Raw genomic sequence first — 22,032 nt, 5'->3', positions numbered from 1 at the left:
GTGTTACTTGGTTACCCTGTTACCTTGTTACTCTGTTACCTTGTTACCTTGTTACCCTTCTACCTTGTTACCTTGTTACCGTGTTACTCTGTTACCTTGTCACCTTGTTATTCTGCTTCCTTGTTACTCTGTTACCTTGTTACCTTGTTCCTCTGTTACTTTGTTACGTTGTTACCTTGTTACCTTGTTACTCTGTTACCTTGTTACTCTGTTACCTTGTTAGCTTGTTACTATGTTACCTTGTTACCTTGTTACTATGTTACATGTTACCTTGTTACCTTGTTACCTTGTTACTCTGTTACCTTGTTACTCTGTAACCTTGTTACCCTGTTACCTTGTTACTCTGTTTCCTTGTTACCCTGTTACTTTGTTACTCTGTTACTATGTTACCGTGTTAATCTGTTACCTTGTTACCTTGTTACCTTGTTACTCTGTTACCGTGTTACTTGGTTACCCTGTTACGTTGTTACTCTCTTACCTTGTTACCTTGTTACCCTGTTACGTTGTTACCTCGTTACTGTGTTACTCTGTTACCTTATCACCTTGTTACTCTCCTTCCTTGTTACTCTGTTACCTTGTTACCTTGTTACTCTGTTACCTTGTTAGCTTGTTACTATGTTACCTTGTTACCCAGTTACTTTGTAACTCTGATTCCTTGTTACCCTGTTACCGTGTTACTCTGTTACTCTGTTACCTTGTTACCTTGTTACTCGGTTACCTTGTTACCTCGTTACCTTGTTACTTTTTTACCTTGTTACCTTGTTTCCATGTTACTCTGTTACCTTGTTACCTTGTTACTCTGTTACCTTGTTACGTTATGACCTTGGTACTCTGTTACCTTGTTACCTTGTTACTCTGTTGCCTTGTCACCCTGTTACTTTGTTACTCTGATTCCTTGTTACCCTGTTACCTTGTTACTCTGTTACGTAGTTATCTTGTTACTCTGTTACCTTGTTACCTTGTTACCTTGTTACCTTGTTACTCTGTTACCTTGTTACTCTGTTACTTGTTAACTTGTTACTCTGTAACCTTGTTACCCTGTTACCCTTGTTACCCTTGTTACTCTGTTTCCTTGTTATTATGTTACCTTGTTACTCTGTTACTCTGTTACCTTGTTACTCTGTTACCTTGTTACCGTGTTACTATGTTACCTTGTTACCGTGTTACCCTGTTACTTTGTTACTCTGTTACTTTGTTACCGTGTTACTCTGTTACCTTGTTACCCTGTTACCTTGTTACCTTGTTACCTTGTTACTCTGTTACCGTGTTACTTGGTTACCCTGTTACCTTGTTACTCTGTTACCTTGTTACCTTGTTACCCTGTTACGTTGTTACCTTGTTACCGTGTTACTCTGTTACCTTGTCACCTTGTTACTCTGCTTCCTTGTTACTCTGATACCTTGTTACCTTGTTACTTTGTTACCTTGTTACGTTGTTACCTTGGTACTCTGTTACTTTGTTACCTTCTTACTCTGTTACCTTGTTACCCTGTTACTTTGTTACTCTGATACCTTGTTACCCTGTTACTTTGTTACTCTGATACCTTGTTACCCTGTTACCTTGTTACTCTGTCATTCTGTTACCTTGTTACTCTGTTACCTTGTTACCTTGTTACTCTGTTACCTTGTTACCTTGTTACTCTGTTACCTTGTTACCTTGTTACCTCGTTACCTTGTTACCTCGTTACCTTTTTACCTTGTTACCTTGTTACTCTGTTACATTGTTACCTTGTTTCCTTGTTACTCTGTTACCTTGTTACCTCGTTACCTTGTTACCTTGTTACCTCGTTACCTTGTTACTCTGTTACCTTATTACTCAGTTACTCTGTTACCTTGTTACCTTGTTACCCTGTTACCTTGTTACTCTGTTACTCTGTTACTGTGTTACCTTGTTCCCATGTTACTCTGTTACCTTGTTCCCTTGTTACTCCGTTACCTTGTTACTCTGTTACCTTGTTACTCCGTTACCTTGTTACCTTGTTACCTTGTTACTCTGTTACCTTGTTCCCTTGTTACCTCGTTACCTTGTTACTCTGCTAACCTTGTTACCTTGTTACTCTGTTACCTAATTACTCTGTTACATTCTAACCTTGTTACTCGGTAACCTGTTACCATGTTACTCTGTTTCTTTATTACTCTGTTACCTTATTACTCTGTTACCTTCTAACCTTGTTACTGTCACCTTGTTACCTAGTAACTCTGTTACCCTGTTGTCTAAATTTTAGTTTATTTTTGCATGACAAGTCGCAATTTCTTTTCCCGATTGGACGCGTTTTTTGGGAGTATAGTGGTGGTTGTATGGTTTTCATTACAGTTCGTTTTTTGTTTATGGTAACTAGCAGGAATCAGCTTAAAACTATTAACTATTTACGTAACAGAGTAACAAGGTAACACGGTAACAGAGTAAGAAGGTAACAAACTAACAGATTAACAAAGTAACAAGGTAACAGAGTAACACGGTAACAAGGGCACAGAGTAACAAGGTAACAGAGTAACAAGGTAACAAGGTAACAGAGAAAGAAGGGAACAAGGTAACAGAGTAACAAGGAAACACGGTAACAGAGTAACAAGGTAACAGAGTAACACGGTAACAAGGTAACAAGGTAACAGAGTAACAAGGTAACAGGGTAACAAGGTAAAAGAGTAACAAGGTAACACGGTAACAGAGTAACAAGGTAACAGACTAAAAGATTAACTAAGTAACAAGGTAACAGAGTAACACGGTAACAGAGTAACAAGGTAACAAGGTAAAAGAGTTAAAAGGTAAAAAGGTAACAGAGTAACAAGGCAACAAGCTAACAGAGTAACAAGGTAACACGGTAACAGAGTAACAAGGTAACAAAGTAACAACGTAACAGAGTAACAAGGTGACAGAGTAACAAGGTAACACGGTAACCGAGTAACAAGGTAACAGAGTAACACGGTAAGAAAATAGCAGAGTAACAAGGTAAGAAGGTAACAGAGTAACAAGGTAACACGGTAACAGAGTAACAAGGTAACAGACTAACAGATTAACTAAGTAACAAGGTAACAGAGGAACACGGTAACAGACTAACAGATTAACTAAGTAACAAGGTAACAGAGGAACACGGTAACAAGGTAACAGAGTAACAAGGTAACAGAGTAACACGGTAACAAGGTAACAGAGTAACGAGGCAACAAGGCAACAAGGAAACAGAGTAACAAGGTAACGAGGTAACAGAGTAACAAGGTAACAGAGTAACAAGGTAACAAGGTAACAGAGTAACAGGGTTGCAACGAAACAGAGTAACAAGGAAACAGAGCAACAAGGTAACAGAGAACGGCGCTACAAGGCAACAAGGAACCAAGTAGAAAGAGTGAAGGTATAAGTTAAGTAGGTAAAATCGGTACAATATATTTCCCCATACATGAAGTACCTACCCATACTCATTGCGGTCGTTCTTTTTGGCGTTCATTTTGAAAGTGATTGCAACGGCTTCAAATTTGCCAGCTTCTGTAGGTTCTAGGAGCGTGAAGTTCGTATATTTTTGCTTTCCGATTGCACCACAAGACATCCAAGGGTTGTTATGTATATTTGTCAACCCATCGGCCTTCAGTACTCGATCAGCTTCCCTGATACGAAATCTAAGTTTATTTAACCACTGATCAATAACTACTAGTACTTAGCAACTTAAAGGAGCAGTGTCACGAAATTTGTCAAAACTACAGCAGTGGAAACCACCACCAATCTCAGTGAAACATAAAAATACTGCTCAAAACATGAAAAGAAGTTTTAAGAGCGGTTTTCTGTAAGGACCGACTAAGGGTATGCAAGATAGAAAAATGCCAGAAAGAACGCCTTGATGAACTGTTTCTGAAAATATAACTTTAGGGTCGTTTGAGGTTTTACTTATTTTTTAGTGAATTTTTTAAATTTTGACCATTAACGCCGGCTTTAATCACGCCGAAATATGCACTTTTGCAGAAGCTCCCATTAATACCTTGAAACCTTTCATAAAAAGATTAACCAAGCAAATCAAACTATCGTCTTTTCTCAGATTATCGGTGTCGTCAAATGCAAATAAAATGTAAACGTGAAAATTTGACAGATGGTGATTACAACAACAGTATTTTTGCTAAATTCAAGGCCTAAAAAAGCACTCTGGTACATCGCTTTGACCAACAAAACTATACTACGAGGAAACATTATCATTTCAACTAAACATCGATGAAAAAAAAAATTGGGGTAAATGAAACGGCGAGTTCTGAGAGCGTTTTCAAAATGGGTTACCTGGGCCATTTTTGAGCGACCTTTTGAACTTGGAACGGTTCCAAATCAGTGGAAATAGAAACCCAGAGCTCTTTAACTCCGATTTTCCTTTGCATGATGAAGCCTGTTTCCTCATTTCTAGCATATTACCAGTTAAGGATACTAGTCTTTTCAATTTGTGGTACTGTATTCCCTAAAAAAGAGAATTTGGAAAGTCAAAATATGAGTTTGCTCAGGCGTTTGCGGTTTGTTTACCGGCGAATTAGAAATTGATTGTCTTTGTACTTACAACACAAATAGGTGATCAGCTACAAGGTTAGTCAATTCACCAATTGCTTATAAAATACTTCCTACCTTACAGATCTTTTCCTGGATCGAAACCACAGCACTCATCAGAAAAGTACGAAGAGATCATCGAACTCGCGCGCTAACACAATTTGCATAAAAACAATTGACCATGAAACGCCACAGTACACCCAGTCAAGTGTATTCCGGAACCGCAAGTCTCATTATATTTTTAGCAACATTGGTTGTTTTGTACTATACTGACAAAAGGCATGGGATATTTCTATAATAGATACTTAAGTGTTAGGATAATTCCTAAATAATCGTACTTACCCTGAATAGTGCTGGGTAAAGTCTCTGGGACTCAAGGTAAAAACGACGCGCAGGAATAACCGACCCCGGGAGTACTCCCTTATATGTGCCGCTGGACCGGGTATGGTTTTTGAACTCTCTGTTCTAAACAGGATATATCATAAACAGAGTATGTATGTGCAATTTGTTTATCCTAAACAGGGTCAGGGTTTCAAATCCTCAGCGGCTCACATGTACCCTAGTATTGGTCGAGTAACCCCCGGGTTACGGACCCACAAAGACAAATTAAACAAAACTTATATGGATTGATTCCTTTCTTTCGTTGTCAGCAAAATACTGTAAGAATTAAGGGAAAATCTAGCATCGGGTAGATGAGCGCAGATTTAGGAAGCGCTCGTTAAATTAACAATATTTCTCTCACATCTACTCTTAGTCTTCTACGATCATAACGCTTCCCATTAATTCTACGTATAATAATTAAACATCGACAGTTTAAGTGATTATAATACGAGTCAAGTTATCGCTTTGCTTAGAAGTAGTAATTTTAATAATACAATTATTTTTGAACAAAACAATAGATTTTAAAATCCGACGACACGGTCCGCGGAGCGATGGGGGGAGGGGGGATTGCGCAAAATTAGGAATGCGCAAAAGTATGAGGTCACCAGTAGGTACAAGTTTAGAAAGAGGTCAGCGTGTGAATAAAAAAAACTGGAACTGAAGCTTTTTTATACGTGATGAATCTGACGAGCTAAAATAAACTAGGTGGAACAATTTTTTTTCCAACCATCTCGCAAAACGAGATGCGGTCCCTCCTGACAACTGTTATCCAAACTGTTAACAGTAATTTGACTCTTAGGCGTTACAGCCGCACCCTTTTACAAGATTCCCTAACGCGGCAAGGTACTCTGCCTTGCGCCTTGGGTTAAATTCTTCCGTGCAGATATCAAAATACTCGCATATGTTCTTCAGCATTGCAATGCTGAGTGTTTTCATGTTACCTTTCTTGGTCAATTCGCAAAGGTTTAGGTTGTCATAAGCGATGGGATGTTCTAGATGTACTTCCTCTAACACAGCCTGGCGGGTGTCGCAAAACTCTTGTTCATCCCGAGAAGCTTGTAAATCTGAGTCGCTAACCTCTACAGCGTGACGCAACTTGCACTATAATCTTGAAAAGAAAGACTGTATCTGCTGCGAGGTAAGAAACTCATCACTCGAGAACAGCCTCGAACCATCTGCTTTTTTTGCAAAACGCATATCTCTCGCCACTTTCTCAGGGTTTTGTTTGTGGCCTGTTTACTGTCCAAGCTCAAATTTTTTCCTCCAGGTACTTTCTTTGTGATTCGTTAAACCGTGACGACTTCTTTGCAGTTTTCAACGCCCAACCCTCAGGTAAACGGACACCGTGCTTCTTCTCCGTTCCCCTTCCTTCAAATACTTTTGCAATGCCAATATCGTCCTGAAGGATAGCGTGGTACGTTAATTTAGCCCTGTCCAGCAAAGTCTCTTTCTCCGGAATCAACTCGCATTTGCCAAACGACATATGCCTTTCGAGACTCGAGTATCTCTCGTATACCTTGATGCAACCTTCATTTGGGCAGGAGAACAAGACAGAAGCGTCTTTCGTTTCTCCTACTGTCATCGTTTCATTGGGTCTTGGCTTCTTTGAGGCTTCCTTGGATGCTTTTACAAAGTCACCAGGGGAAAATCGGCAATTAAATTTGCAGCTTTGTAAGACATCAGCAACTAAAAAAGCGAACATTGAAATGGAAGTCTTTTTTAATTTCAGATGAAACGTTTTTCGCGTCTTTTAAAGGTTTGTTAATTTATCATGTACACAACTGACTGAGTAGTAGCCATTAGTATAGACTCTATACTCTTAATAACGTATTAACTATTAATTATCTATACTCTTTTAATATTGCCCGTTATCCGTAATTATTAGCCGACTAAGTCAGTGAGTATTTGCAACACTCCAATACAGTACATTTATATATCACTATGCCCGTATATTTTTTACCTTGAACTTTCGTTTGGCTGATCTCCCTTCCATTTCCGACGTTGAAAGCTCTCCAAACTGTCAACTTGTCTTTGCAGTACTCAAAGTTGTTCAACGTGCTGATACCATCAAGTTTGACTTGAGGCAGTTCACAGGCAGAAACGGCAGCATTAACAACAGTAACGCGAACCCCGGTGACACCTCCATTAGACAGGATAGCTGTTTGAAGCTGTTCAGCATTTTGCTTGTCGTGGCCCTCATTTACATACCTGCGGACATGGGCCTTGATAGTCGCGGCTTTTCGGTCACAAGCCCCCTTGCCTCCTTGAGGGTCACTGAAACCTACTCTGCAAACGTCTATCCCAGTGTTTGCCTTCATTAGGGTGCATGATGCTATTACAGCAGAACTGTGATAACATCCCGCGTTATCTTGCCGTAGAAATGCTCTGTTGATTCTAGGATTCTCCTCTTTCAGCGACCTTAAGGTGTGCTCAATAATTCGCACTACAACTGAGCTGTCTTGTGATGTATTCTCAACTATGTGGACGAAGGACTGACTTTCTAAAAGCCCTCTCATTTCTCTTGCGATGACACTTATATGCCACGATATTCCTCGTTTCCCGTACCAATCTGACTGGTTTTCTCTCTCTATATATATAGAGCGATAAAAACTTCATAGCCCAATCTTGTGTTATGAGTACAGAGGTCTCATCTAAAGCGCTCAAGCACGCCGTCCTTGCTGTATCTTGCCTGACACACCTGAGTTGATGTGCTTTCCAGGAGTGGATTGCCTGGACTGCATGACTATGCGTGTACAAGACGTCTTCTAGTTCTTCAGGGACAAACGTTGACTCAGTCAAGAATGTTTTAATTGAAAAAAGAACATTACTGAGACTTTCACACTGTGAACACTGAATGTCATGATTATGAGAGCATTGGGATCTTAGTTCATCGTCCTTACTATCGCTGAGAGCGTATCCGCTGCAATGGTCTGCAACCGGGGAGGACTCGGATACATGAACCTTCAAAAAAGACAAAGTAGTAAATTTAGTGACCGTTTGAAGTTTCTGAGCTATCATCTATTGTACGCGCAATATTTTTGCCAAGTGTGGTTAAAGCAATTAGAAAATATGAATCTTTGGCAGAATATAGTACTCACCTAGCAAGGCGAAGACGGTCGCCAGTATAGAGAACGGTGTCCTCTTGCCCAACAATAGTATAATTAGTTTGGAAAAGAATCCACCTGATTTAATTAAGCCCTCACGACAAAGTTAACAGATTTTGCCATTTTGCCAGTCTCGTGGCAGTTCGATATATTACGGTTTACTTTCAGTTAACCATGTTCTAAACCGTATCTGATACCTTATAATCAGCCTTCAGATACTGCTTGCCTTCCCTCAGAGACACTTCCCATTTTTTGGCAGTCTCTCTGTCCAGACTTCTCTCTTTAAGCTGGTCCACTACTCCACACAAAGCTTCAAACCCTTTCGCGCCATCCGAAGCAATGTAGTCGAGCCTTTGCAAGGACTTCCTTACGGTCGCCCCGCAGGCAGACAGGACTCTTAACATTGTTGTTGGGCTGAATGGAGTGAAATTCGTCTCCTCGCAATAAGCCTGGTACTGCTTTACTAGCCGGTTAGGGATCATCGCCCTAGTGACATTTGGGGTTTCTAATATCTTTCCAGAAGATAGGCGGAGATATCGCTGCCCAAAAGGAAGATCCTGGATCACGTGCGGGCTAGTTATGTAAGTCAAAAAGTGATCCAACTGTTTATTTTCTACTCTCATCCTAGGACTTTTTGCTCGGGCTGGCAAGGCACCCCCGCCATATTGAAGAGAGTGCTGTCTCGCCACTTTGAACCGGTATTCGGTGATCCCTGGAATGTAGTTTAGGATACGCTTAAACGTTATCAGGTCTGCCATGATTGATAATATCTGACGCCTTGTTTCCCAGGTAGATGCGTTTTGGTAAGACTCCGCCAGTGCCTTTAGATATTTTCGGTCTTCTTGTCGTTCACCGTTGCCAAGTACCTTCTCGACTGAGCCAGATTTTTTCACGGCCTCCCAGAGGTAGCCTCCGTCTCCTGGAGCAATAACGTTAAGGCCAGAAACAATAATTGACTTCGCCTTTGACACATGGCTTGCTCTAGTACGTTCGCTGGCTGCCTCCCATCGCTTTTTGTATGACCCGATTGTGTGAGCATTACATGAACGTAAGAAATCGTTCAACAGAGAACGTCTTGTTGCTTGACTACTAATTTGTGGATCATCGCCGTTAGAACTCTCGCTGCTGCTGCTCGCTTGAGAGTCCGTTTGATACAGGCTAGTGTCGATCTCGGAGTAGTGTCCTGATTCGTCAAGCTGTGGATGAGAGTATTCGTCTCTTATGGTCAGGTGGTGCATTGACTGGCTAACGTTGTCTTCAACTTCTTTACTCTCCACATCTCTCTGTACGCGTTAGAAAGGAAAATGAACTAGTTAGCGCTGTAGAGCGAATGACTTTTTTAACCGCGTACATATCACCACTGCAATGATATGTAAGTGTTCTCGCATCAATACATGATATAAAGAAGTAGTATGCAAGGAGGCTGGGGTCATCAAAAGTGAAGGGGAGGAAAACTCGCCTTTTGCTGAACCTCACTAAACTATTAAAAGCCACTCGGACAAGGTTATAATCTGTTATGTTCATGCCATAGCTATACCATATAGCTCTATCTACCTGTGCGATATTTTGTGATATCCGCTCTTCCGGTTTGTCTACGTTAGATCCTAAAGCTTCTGCGGTAGATTCTGAGCTGGGAAATACTAATAACTGTGATGCTTCTTCCAACTTTCTCCTGCATTGCTTGCAGATTTCTGAAAAAAATAGTGATTGCAGAACATTACTCAGAAAATCTGTACCAAACTCTTATAGCTTCTGTTTTTGCTCATGATGCTCTTCGTTTTTGAAATATTGCAGCTATGTGTTGAAACTGTTCGGCAACACGTTTCTTGATTTAAAGATTTTAGGGGCGGGGGTAAATCCGATTATGAATTTAAAATACAAAAAATGGCAGTGGAGGAAATTGAAACTGCCATTTTTTTACGCTCTAAACCCGGCAATGTTGTAAAATATCACTACAGGTTTAACACTCACGGGAGCCTACAGGAAGCAACACTTGGGTTTGCTGGTAGAGTAGCTTGGAATGTAGAGACGATATTCCTCTCTCCTCTGACACTAAAGTTCCATGCGATGACCATTCACTGGGAGCAGTGCATATCCTCTTATTTGAACGCCATCTAATGCCAAAGTTGTCTCGATGTCTTGGGCATATTGTTAGTTCAAGGTGACTTTCGTTTAACTCAAAAATCCCTTCAAAGATAAAAAAGGTTGTAAGGTGCCTTTTACTTAACAATTTTTAGCTTATATATCACAGCGTCGTTCACATTTTATTCGCTTCTTTCACGTTTATCGTTAATTTATGCACCAAAAGATAAATCAAAAGCTTTATTTTTAATTTTTCTTTGGACGTCCAGTCATCCCAAAAGCAGTTTTTGTTCCTCACTTTTGTAAAGTTCCTGTGAAACAAACAAGGCTGTAATGCTCGCGATAAATCTGAGATGGTTTATAAATGTAGGCAATATTAATAATTTTTTTAAAATAAACTTCTCAACGCACTGAAGTATTAATGATCAGGAATAAGTTTAAATTTTGCGTGTTTACTGAGAAACACGGAGGCTTTTACTTTTGCGTTTTGGCTCAGCTCAGATGTTCTGATATTGATCTTAATTTGATTAAGTCGGCTACTGCACGGGTTAATTATCACTCATATCTTTGTCAGTAAAATTCATTCTTGAATAACACGCTATGTGTTTTAGGAATATGTCTAAAAATATTTTAGCGTTGTAAGTTGCAATCATGGCCCTTAATTAACGGGGTAAAAATTGTATATGAAATGCAGTAAAATGAGAAGTACACGACATTGAACAATCAAAGCAGGTGCCGAGCGTCACGCTTCATTAAGCCTTCCTTTCAAGTCATTTTCCGCGTTACCCTTGTGACTAAACCTTGAACATCGTCCAGTTTTATTTAGTGTGTAAATTATTGACAATAATTAAAATCTGCAGGCTGCAGACGAAGGAAAACTAGTGATGCTTCGATAAATTTGCGGACACCTTTCAAAATATAAAAATAGTCTGAATCAGATCACGATGCAGGTAAATTACATTTAGTTTTAGTCTCACATCGATTCTTCTTGATGTAAAAAGATTGGGAGGCGTTTATTTTCCTTTCTTTAAATTATGCGTCTATTCTTTCTCGTTTTTTTTTTTTTTTGATGGCCTGTTTAATACAGACATCTACCTTAAGTACCTGCACGTGCCAACAACAGCTTTGGTTCAGAGTCTAAACTAGCGTCTCGAATGTTGCAAGAACGTAGATGCCCTTGTATCGCTTTTGTACACTTGGCGAGGATAACGCTCTTCACATTTTCTGGATTGTCCACACTAGAACCACATGTTCCTCCTGCAATCTGCCCATACTCACACGAAGCCATTTGCAAGTACACAATGATTGAATGAAGTCAATAAATAAACTGCACTGTACAAATTAACAGGTGCAATTAAAGACAAAGAAGTAAGCCAGTGCTGCCTCTTCGGAACGCGGGCTCTTCTCAATTTACGGAGAACAACTCGATAATCCAGGAAAAAAAGATTTTTTTATCAGTCCAAAACAAAAAAAAATTGAACTACCAAAGATGTACCGACCTCTCCGCGACCATATCCAATCCTGGGTGTCCTGTGGCATTCAATACTTGGTCATGTTCCACGTTCAGGTGATATATGCGTTGGGCGATTTTTGTCAGGAACTTCCATGAATGCGGTTCTTTCTATCCAAGAAAGCATCGCTGAGATAGGACATATTAGTCAAGTACCTCGCACATTGATTTACCTCGCATTTGTTGCCGCATTTGTGTTGTATCAATAGACTGGTACTACAGAGTCGGCGGTAGACAAAACTGGCATGTCTGAGCAAACTGTCTCTAATTTCCAATTTTACTATTCCAAATTAATTGCATGGCTCAAAATTTAAAAGGCAAGTATTTCTAAGTAAAAACAAACTGGCAGAACCAAAAAAACGTCATCACGCAAACAAAAGTCAGAGCTCATGGCGTTTATTTCTATGAATATGAAAGATCAAAGGTCACTCATAATTGATAAAATCACCTGTTTTGAAATCGCTCTCAGAACTCGCCGTTTCATTTACCCCAATTTTTTTTTTTTCATGGATGTTTAGTTGAAATGATAATCTTTCCTCGTAGTATAGTTTTGTTGGTCAAAGCGATGTACCAGAGTGCTTTTTTAGGCCTTGAATTTAGCCAAAATACTGTTGTTGTAATCACCATTGAAAGGTGTAAAATTAGAAAATCTGTCAAATTTTCACGTTTACATTTTATTTGCATTTGACGACACCGATAATCTGAGGAAAGAAGATAGTTTGATTTGCTTGGTTAATCTTTTTAAGAAAGGTTTCGAGGTATTAATAGGAGCTTCTGCAAAAGTGCATATTTCGGCGTGATTAAAGCCGGCGTTAACGGCCAAAATTTAAAAAATTCACTAAAAAATAAGTAAAACCCCAAACGACCCGAAAGTTATATTTTTAGAAACAGTTCACCAAGGCCTTCTTTCTGGCAAAGTTTGGGAAAATCGGATTCTTCTATCTTGCATACCCTTAGTCGGTCCTTACAGAAAACCGCTCTTTAGTAACAAAGCAAAGAGCAGGAGTGAGTACAAATAAAGATTTTTGTTAGTGTAAAAATGAGGAACAGATGGACAGACTTAACGAAAATTGAAAAGGATGGCAATTGGTCCTTTTGAAACTTGTTAGCTTGACAGTTCTCCAGATTTCATTTTTGTGGTCTTCAGTGTTTGATATAATGTTTGGGAGACATATCTTTGTTGACACAAAGCTGTGATTGATAAGTATATTTCTCAAGTTTCATAGCAAATGCGATATGGACATGTGTAAGTGTAATTACAGTTGATTTCACATGACGTTACTGCACCACGTTGCAAAGTTCGTTGGCAAATTGGATACTACGTTGCAGAGTAGCCAATACCATGGCGAGTTAGGGAATCAAATTGTGAACTTCGAGACGTAGTTTTCAACTTTGGTGCTACTGAACTTCATAACTTCATATCTTTTTTTAAAAACAGGAAACTGCAACATAATGAACCCGAATCCTTTTACTAAATAGGGCAAGGGTTACCATGTGAGGCCAGTGAAATGGTTGACAGTAGACAAATGGTTAGAGGGTTCGAAACCATTGCAAATAGTGCACCAGTTTAATTTACCGAGAAAGACAGTAACAAATTTCGTCGATCAATTTGTACATACAGGAAGGCCCTACACAGAGTTTTGTGAACGGCAAAGATCAAGTACAGTATGTATACTACAGAAATACAAAAACAGTTTGTCAAAAATTAGGTTATTGACCCGCAAAGGTTCAATTAGTCGTGTAGTGACACTCGATTTGGTTTACTCGTACAAAAAGTTGACAATAGTTCCAAAGGAATGCTTATAATATAATAATGCTTTACTGAGAATGCTCAAGAAAAACTTGACGAATATTTAGATGTTTGCAGTAACTGTGATCCCTTTTTTGACAAGAACTCAGTGATTAATGCAACTGGGAAAAGAAGTTACTCTAGACCGGGAGTAGTCAATCGATAAAACTTGGTATCGATAAAAATCGATGGCAATCAAGTGATTTTTATCGATTGATAACGGAAATCGGTTAAAATCGATAAACTAAATTGCTGTGTCAAATTGATATTATTGATTTTTCATGATTTTAACAATTTATAACAGAACTTCCAACATTGTTGTTTTCTGGCATAAGTGCAGCTGAGAAAACTCATCCACGAGTAACAACTGATCAGCAAACATGAAAATAAGAAATGTGGAAACTATTACAGACACAAGAGTCTCTCTAAAACCGTGACCCTTTTGTACATAATAACAGGAACGGTTCCGTTTTATAGCGGAGCTCTGGCGCGCCTGCGGAGCACCATGGGTAAGTACATATACCCATCCCAGAAAATTTGGTAATCACGTGACCGTACACCGCCCGCCCGTCCGTCCGCTCCACAGGGAAACCAGTGTTTAATCCTCACACTTTCTAGCCAGTTTGGGAGCACAGAAAGACTGATATTGCACACATATATTGCACATCAATGTTGTGACCAATTGACAGCTGTCAAAACAGGGTATCCGCTGACTGGTATCACCTGACCGTATCGCGGGCTCAAGTGTTGACCCATCGGGGTCGAATATCTTTTTGAAGTTATCCGCTGACAAGTTACTAGTTTTAAAATGATCGCAGGCTCATATGAAATATGTGTTTTGTATGTGCCACACAGTTAAAATGTTGATTTCAAACTGACCTCGGAAGCTGAAATTCAGCCAGTTTTTACAGGCAGGGAAGACATGCCATGTGCTTTTGACTTTTCGCACCAAGGTCACGTGTTGGTCACGCTCTACGTGCAATTTTTATGCTCTGATTGGTCAAAATTTGACAGGTGAGTTCATGCGGAAAATTTATGCAGCATCTTGAAACTTGTTTACTTTGCTGAAGACAGAGTTTTGTGTCAACTTGTGATGTTTTTAACTGTCTTTTTCCACTGAATTTACAAAATGAAATTCAGCTGCTATCAAGAGTCTTCTGTTATTCATGGCTAGTTTGTTTACTGGGTTTTTGGTTGAGAAATACGTCGCTTGTCAAAGTCGGAAATCCGATTTCGGATGGCATCGTTTTCGTTTTCCACCTTGCTTGATGCGGAAGAGGGTTGAAAAGTCTGAAGCGATTCTGGCCTTGATAGTTTTCAGCGCATCTCGAATGGTAAGCCTGAGTAATTATTTCATTTGACGTTTGTCTTTTATATCTAATTTAATGAAGTCGGCCGTAGTTTATGCGGCTATTTAGTTTATGCACGTCTTTAATTGTAAGATTTGAGACAATGATCTGACCGAGTATTAGGTTTGATTATAAGCTTATAGAACTTTAAAAAGCCTTTAGACATTTTCTCACCGCAAATAGAAAGAAAGAAAACGTTCCAAAGAATATTTAGTTACTAGGCTTACAAAATGAAAAACATAAACAAGGATTTTCAGAGACACTTTAATACTTGTCTTCGTGAATGAAAATTGTTGTCTCTGTATATGTTTCACCGAATTATTTTCCTTTTATTGATTGTTAGTAGTCTCTTTTGCAATTTTTATCGCCATGCCGTTTGTTTTCAGTCGCTCATGAACATCGCTTGCATGCAGGAGTAGTCAAAATGCCACGCGTATCAAACGCCTTTGACGATTACACATCGTTATAAAACCATTAAGTAAAAAATAAACATAATAAATTCTTTATTATGTTGAAGCGTGTAACTCTATTAATCATAATTTAAACAGTCGACTTTAGCGCTTGTCAAAAGTGAGAACCGGCCAGCCGTATAGGTGATTTTGGAAAATTTTTTAACGGTTTCGTTAAAAGCCCACACGCGCTTCGATCGTCCTGAATATTGAGTGAGTGCAATTTGTATTGCAAAATTGTGAAATACTGCATTCTGTCCGAGGTCTGTATGATAAAAACAGCGCCTCATGGTACTGTTTCACCTCAGATGTGATGTATAAAAAGTATAAAAGGTTGGGTTACACGTCCCCAGGCATGTTGGCACGATTTTGTAAAGTAAACTTGTCGAACGCAAAAAATTCGGCCTGATTTGTTTTCCAAGAATTTGTTTTCCAGGCCTAATCTACTGTGATCAAGAGCCCGCGCTCTTAAATGTGATTGAAGATGATTGCTATTTTTTGGGTGTACATATAAGGCTATCAACTCGATGTAAGATTAAGTTCACTCTTAGCTTGTACTGTTTGCAAATGACTTTTCTCTAAAATCACTTAACCTTTCCCTCAAAAGTCACATGAATAAGCTCTAAAGTTAACTGAATTGTGGAAAACAAGTTTATTGTTTGATTTAAATTATAAATTCGAGTTATATATAGGAGCTTCGCTTTTAGCCCTGGCTAAATCTATATATTAATTATTACATCAAAGGGATGCCCAAAATTCAGACTAAAAGATTTCTCTGGATAGCTTTTCACCGTTTTCCGTTATCAATCGATAAAATCACTTGATCGCTAACGATTTTTATCGATTTAGTTTTTTATCTATTAGCTACTCCGGGAAGTAACTACACGCGGAACTGAGGTTATTTTGAATGGGCAGCAGATCTACTTTTGAAAAACTGGGAAAAATAAAAAACCTGGCCAATATCGGCCATCCGAAGAAGACTTTAAAGCAGGTTTTAAAGAAAAGATAAGGTTTCTTAAAACTTTTTTTTAAAAGACTAGTGATAATAAATTGTTTGATCCTTCGACTCTCAATTTTTGCAACTCAATTGTCAACAAATTCACTGTTTGCGTGAAATCAGTTTTCATTTTTGGATGAGCAGAAGAACAGATGTATCTTCCGATAAAAAGCGATGGAATTGATAAAATCTAGATAAATCGATAAACTAAATGAGTGTGTCACAGATTTCTACCAATTGATCGATACAATCAATGTCAATCAAATCAGATTCACCAATTTTTATTGATTTATCGATTGATAAATTGATACCTATTTTTATCGATTGACTACTCCGGCTGTTGAGCAAACTTGTGAAGCTCAGTCGCGCCAAAGTTGACAACTACATCTCAAAGTTTGCAATTGATTTCCTATAAACTCCCTACGTAATTTGGCTACTTCATGATGTGGTACCCAATTTCCAAATCAACTTCGTAATGTGGCGTGGTAAATAGTGTGAAATCAACTGTCAGAGAATGATACTGAAATAGTGACACAGCCCCTTTAAGTCTTCATCTCGGTGGACAGCAATACCAGCAGTGAAGTTAAACTGGTAAAACTTCTTCTATTATCCTGTATTACGCTGCAGTTCTATGCAAGCATCATATTGACCAGTGGGGAGGGGGTACTCCTTATATATTCTCTCAAATGAATTCCAAACAATGTTCCCACAACTTGCAAATCAACCAGGGGATTTGTTTACCGATCATCCCTTATATAACCAAAGATCTGTGGTTTTGAGAAAAAAAAAAACTAAAAAAGGGAAATTGAAGGTCAGACATTATTTCTCTTTATTATAGTTTGGTTACTCTCAAGTGTACTGATTTTACATGTAACTGTATATCGCTTTTAAAGACATTTCCTGTTAAACAGTTTCCTCTGTAGAGTTTGAAATATGCAACACATTACTAATAATAGCCACCAAAGAGTGGAATAGTGTTTTGTGGCAAACATAACATCAAATTTAAGGTGGCTAAACACAGTTATGCGGGCAGTCAGCGGTAACTCGCGTGACGGCACATGTTTTAAATTAGACAAACCACCAAGGCAGCGAAAAAAGCAATGGTACACAGAAGATGATTTCTCAAAATCTACTCATTAAAATTTTAAGATGTTTGGCAGAATTTTTACTTTTATCGTATTTTAAGTTATTCAGATAAGCAAGCTCCTATTTACATAAGCTCTATAGAATAGACTTAGTTTGACTAAATTTGACACTTTCTCCAGTAATTTGTGATATCCTCACTCATAGCTCAGTGTGCCTTGTTGTCGGTTAAGATGTTATATGGTTGCAGTGACTGTCACTTGTTTTTTAGTTTCCCTTGCAACTTCAATACCAAGGTACAAATACAAGTGAGAAAAACAAAAGGCATGATATTTTGTCAATTATTGATTTATTTCCTCTGTTGGTACGCCTCTCACTGCTAAAATATTTTAGTTTAGGAATTACATGTATATCCAGCATATCACATTGAATGTTAGGTTTTCAAGCTAGATCAAACTCTTTCACATGAAAGAGTTTAATGCAGCTTAGCCATTCAACAAAACCCAACTCACAAAAAAAGTTGAGTACATACGTACAATTTTCGAAGTCAATCAAACATTGAGTTATCAAACAAAGTGGAACTCACGTAAGGAAAATTTGAATGGAACAACATTGAACGTTTAAATTCCAAACTCTTGATGACATGTGTGTTAATTATTGATCCAGTGTGAAAGTAGTCAAGGTGATGAAAGGTCTTGCTTCTTTTAATATTTCAATTTCAGAGTTAATTCTAAAATATATATTCTCTGTGAAAATGTCAGTACATTTGTTTACCAAGGAAAAGGTCTTTAAATCTGCAAGTTGAAATCATCTCGATTTTACTCTTTGCTCCTTAATTGGCCTGAATAGTGAGCATTTTCCTTCTGAATCTAGCGCTTGTCAGATTTCCCTGGCTTTTTTGCTTTCCCAAAGGTGACTCAGTTTTTACATTTGATTTATTTTTTTTTCAATATCATTCGGTGTGTTTTGATTTTGTTCAGGCATCAAGCTCAAAACTGTGTTTGATAGTATTCAGAAACGGTTGATGGGAATTTTGTTTTGTGTAATACATTGTACACTGAGGGGAGGGGGGTGCTTATAAACTGTACATGACTGCAATTCCCTTGCTTTACAAGTTGTGAGAATATCATTTCTTGGTTCCAGACCTAGTTACTTTCCCCTGCCTCTCCTGGTATTGACCCTGTTCATGTAGTTGATAATGTGCCACCTGCAAGAGGTTAAACTTTCTCTTTTGTGACCTGGAAAAACAGGCTTTTTGTTACTGGTATCAGGAATTATGCATCAGTCAATTCCCGGGTGTGGGGACTCTTGAGCTGTCAAAACCCCCGGGGTGGGGACAAAAATAGAGGGCAAATGCCCCGTCCGCTGTCAACACTGCAGCATTTTTCATTGATCACACGGTCGAATAATCTCGTTTTAAGCATTTTAATGTGTGATTTTTCGTTTCAGGTAACGTCTTCCTTTGTAATAGCTCTAGGATTCTAATGAAGACTTCACGCCGCGATTACATGCACCAGTTTAGGGTTTTAGTATTGATATAAAATTATTGACATTAAAATTAGTAGAACGCTGTAACATTATATGTTGCGAATAGTTTTATAAATATGAAAGGATGTTCTTGAAGTAATATCAACAGAAATTTGATTCAATAACCAAAACACATTGATTCACATCGATTGCTCCGGTTTTCTCTGTGTAATTCTGGCTTGATATGCAATGAAGAAATGCATGCATAAAATCGAGAACATACCTTTACAACCCTCTTCAATTTATTCCTGGGGGGGTAGGGGCTCGGCACAGCTGGAATTGACTGATGTATTACAGACAGCCTCTGTTTGCATTAAACCCTTGGTCCACAGTCTTATTGTGCAGGGAACATATCATCCTGACTATATTACTATGAAACACAACTGTATACATGTACATATTTGTGATTTCTATATTATTCATTTACTACGTGTAGTTTTCTTACTGCAAAAAGGTTTTTCCTCCCCCTGAATGCTTGGGGAATAGCCTCTGTCAAATTTTACTTAAAAGCACTTTGTTTTGTTTTTCATACAACAGTCAGATCACCTTGGTATGCAATTTTGGTGCAGAAGGTTCTCTCAAAGCAAGCAAGATCATGGAACTTAATTAGCCTCACAAAACAGAGCTTGGTCAATATCCAGGGATCGAGCACTAAGTAATGACTTGAGAATAGAAGTGACTTAAAACACTAGTATCCTCGTGACATACACAGCGTGCAAAGAAAGCAGTGTCCAATAGCCCAGGGCTAGTGGATTTTGCTATCGGGCTAGTGAATTCTGTTCTTAACTTGCCCGACTGGCAAGTGATGTTTTTTGAGAAATTCGAATGACAGAAGAACTGTGAAATAAATTCTGCTCATCAGAAAGCTTTTGGGGCTAGTTGAAATGACGTCTGGGCTAGTAAATGCTAGCTTCAGCTTGCCCAGATGGCAAGTTGTAAAAATGATTTTCTTTGCACCCTGCATACATGTAGCCCCTTAAAACAATTTGAAAAACTGTCAAGGTCTTGAAATAATAATTATTACCTTCATCAATGTGTGATAATGAAACAGAGTTTATGTTCAAGTTTATAAGATTCATTTAAAAGTATCTGTTGATTTTGTGAGAGGTTGTAAAAAAAGGTATACATGAAACACATAAACAATTTTAGCAGACTTGAATTATGTAAAACTGAAGCCATACTTTTTGGTTGGTGTATTTTTGCATTTGAATCTTTGCACTGGTCGTAGAGAATTGTAAGTAGTTTAGAACACCATGTCAGAAGAGTAAGAATATTTCCTGACACAAAATAATAATTTAATTGTTATCCTGAATGGTTTAAGGCTAGGATTCATTTGAAATAAGAAAGTGGAAAATGATCAAACAGGAACTGATGTTTTGACAATGACCATGAAATTGATGATCACCTTGTTGATAAAACGTCAATCGCTGTCAACAACAGTCCTACTCAGGACATTCACCAGACAAATCATATTCCACTTTGCTGAAATATTATAGGCTACAAAACTATCACTAGCCATAAGCTGCACTTGAATTCAAGATTACATTAGTGTCTGTTAAATTTGTTAGTATGTTGAAAAAAGGCTAGGTTTTCAATTTGTGAAGTATACCATTAATTTGCCTCAAAAAACAGTACTTGTATTATGTAAAAGTTTAGCCATTCATTTTTTGCTGATATAATTTGTGCATTTGAATCTTTGCACTTATTTTATACCCTCTAAGCACTTTACAATTATGTTCACTTTGCATCTTCTGCGTATGATATAGGACCATAAATAAGCATTGTTTGATACGAGTCTATGTGCAGGAAATGGAATAAAATTTTAAATGCAACACAGATGGATTTCAGTTTTATGATGGTATATATTTGTCTGACTTATATAATGAACAAGTCGTCATTGCATGTAAGTTAACCAGGAAAAATACTCAAAGGTTAATTTCATGTAAGAATAAAGAAAAATTGCCATTGGAAAACCTGGTTTCGGCAAATATGAAACTTTTTAGACATATTTATGCAGTAACGGAAACAGACGGAAACACAGAAAAGGTTGCCGGACCGTATCTTCACGTTTCCGCCAGTAGAACGAACGAAATAACATTTTTCCGGTACGGAATATCGCGTTTCCGCAACATAAGCTCACGTTAACGATTGCGGAAATACGTGATTCCTGAAACGGAAATCTGTCGGAAACATGTAAAAAAGTGTTCCGGTTCCGTTGAAAAACCGTAATGTATCCGCTAACGGAAACACGCGTTTGCCGCTGTGTTTCTGCAACGGAGTCACGTGTTTCCACCATGTTTAAGTTTACGGATACTTGATTTTTTCGTCCTGTGAAACAAACAGGCGCTACATGTTTAGAAAAACTAGTTCCATAAAATCAATATAATTTTTGACTAACCTTTGCGATGATTCATAGCGTTGAGGTTGTATTTTTATTTATGTCTTTCAGGAAATCTTGTCGAGTCAATATGACAGTTCTATTGTCTTTTAAAGAAAAAACACATGACGCTCGCACGTGCGCATAATCGGGAAACTGTCCCTTTAATATCGCTTGAATACAAACGTAATCTATTTTACCTTTTTCCTGAGAAACGAAAATACAAGAGATCGTACATTTCTCACGAAGATGAAGGGCACTCACCTCGATTATTCCACTATTAACACTAGTGATCTTCATGAGCAAAAAAAGAGTCTTACAAAACATTTTAAAGTAACAAAAGCAACACTACATGAATTACCCGGCAGTCATCGTCCGAACTGCTGTCTGAATCCATGTTTGCTTTCTATGTGATCGTGAAGTGAGTTGGCGGGAAAGTACTTTTTTCCTTTCCTATTACAAGCCAGTTTCTTTCTTTCTTTAGTTGTATTTTTTTGGCTATTTAGTTATGTTTATATTTATTGTCATTTATTTATTGTTACTAGGAGTAATCTGAGCTTAGGAGAGTGCGTTCGATATGTTTGCTAGGCGTACAGGAAGCAGTTGAGGGGAAACGGTGGATGGTTCTTGCGATAGATAACTATGATTATGGCGTATTTTGAACGCAACGGTTACGTACAGCGACACCTCGATTTAAACTGTGTATCATAATGAAAATGTTTTGAAGGCTAGTGATCAGCGTGATATCGTATGGTTCGTCTCAAGTGCTTGTTATTTGAGGAGACACTGGCCAGAATGCTTTGGGCATGTAAAAAGAAGTTTTTGTTTTACTAGCGCAATAGATGTTCTACTGGGCGCAGTTGTTCGAAGGCCGATCA

At 38.3% G+C, this 22,032-nt stretch overlaps 3 protein-coding genes across 3 annotated transcripts in view; all 3 read right to left on the bottom strand.

Annotated features, from left to right (window-relative positions):
* The window catches only part of LOC140933296 (protein SERAC1-like), a 96,978-nt gene extending 84,917 nt beyond the window's left edge, over window positions 1–12,061 (bottom strand). The window contains exon 1 of the mRNA XM_073382829.1: window positions 12,050–12,061. The gene's annotated coding sequence lies outside the window, so the exon portion shown is untranslated. The remainder of the gene's footprint in view (window positions 1–12,049) is intronic.
* LOC140934527 (uncharacterized) lies at window positions 5,943–9,266 on the bottom strand. Its single transcript, XM_073384135.1, has 4 exons — window positions 8,189–9,266; window positions 7,499–7,848; window positions 6,848–7,407; window positions 5,943–6,573 (listed from the first exon to the last, which is right to left on the bottom strand). The coding sequence occupies exons 1-4, from the start codon at window positions 9,227–9,229 to the stop codon at window positions 6,137–6,139; spliced, it is 2,388 nt and encodes a 795-aa protein (XP_073240236.1). The 5' UTR covers window positions 9,230–9,266; the 3' UTR covers window positions 5,943–6,136.
* On the bottom strand, window positions 9,346–11,949 carry LOC140934526 (uncharacterized). Its single transcript, XM_073384134.1, has 4 exons — window positions 11,178–11,949; window positions 9,963–10,178; window positions 9,546–9,682; window positions 9,346–9,351 (listed from the first exon to the last, which is right to left on the bottom strand). The coding sequence occupies exons 1-4, from the start codon at window positions 11,359–11,361 to the stop codon at window positions 9,346–9,348; spliced, it is 543 nt and encodes a 180-aa protein (XP_073240235.1). The 5' UTR covers window positions 11,362–11,949.
* Window positions 12,062–22,032: the final 9,971 nt, after the last annotated feature.

The sequence above is a fragment of the Porites lutea genome, chromosome 4, assembly GCF_958299795.1.
Source record: "Porites lutea chromosome 4, jaPorLute2.1, whole genome shotgun sequence".
NCBI classification, from domain to species: Eukaryota; Metazoa; Cnidaria; class Anthozoa; order Scleractinia; family Poritidae; genus Porites; species Porites lutea.
This window is presented reverse-complemented; position numbering and strand designations above follow the sequence as displayed.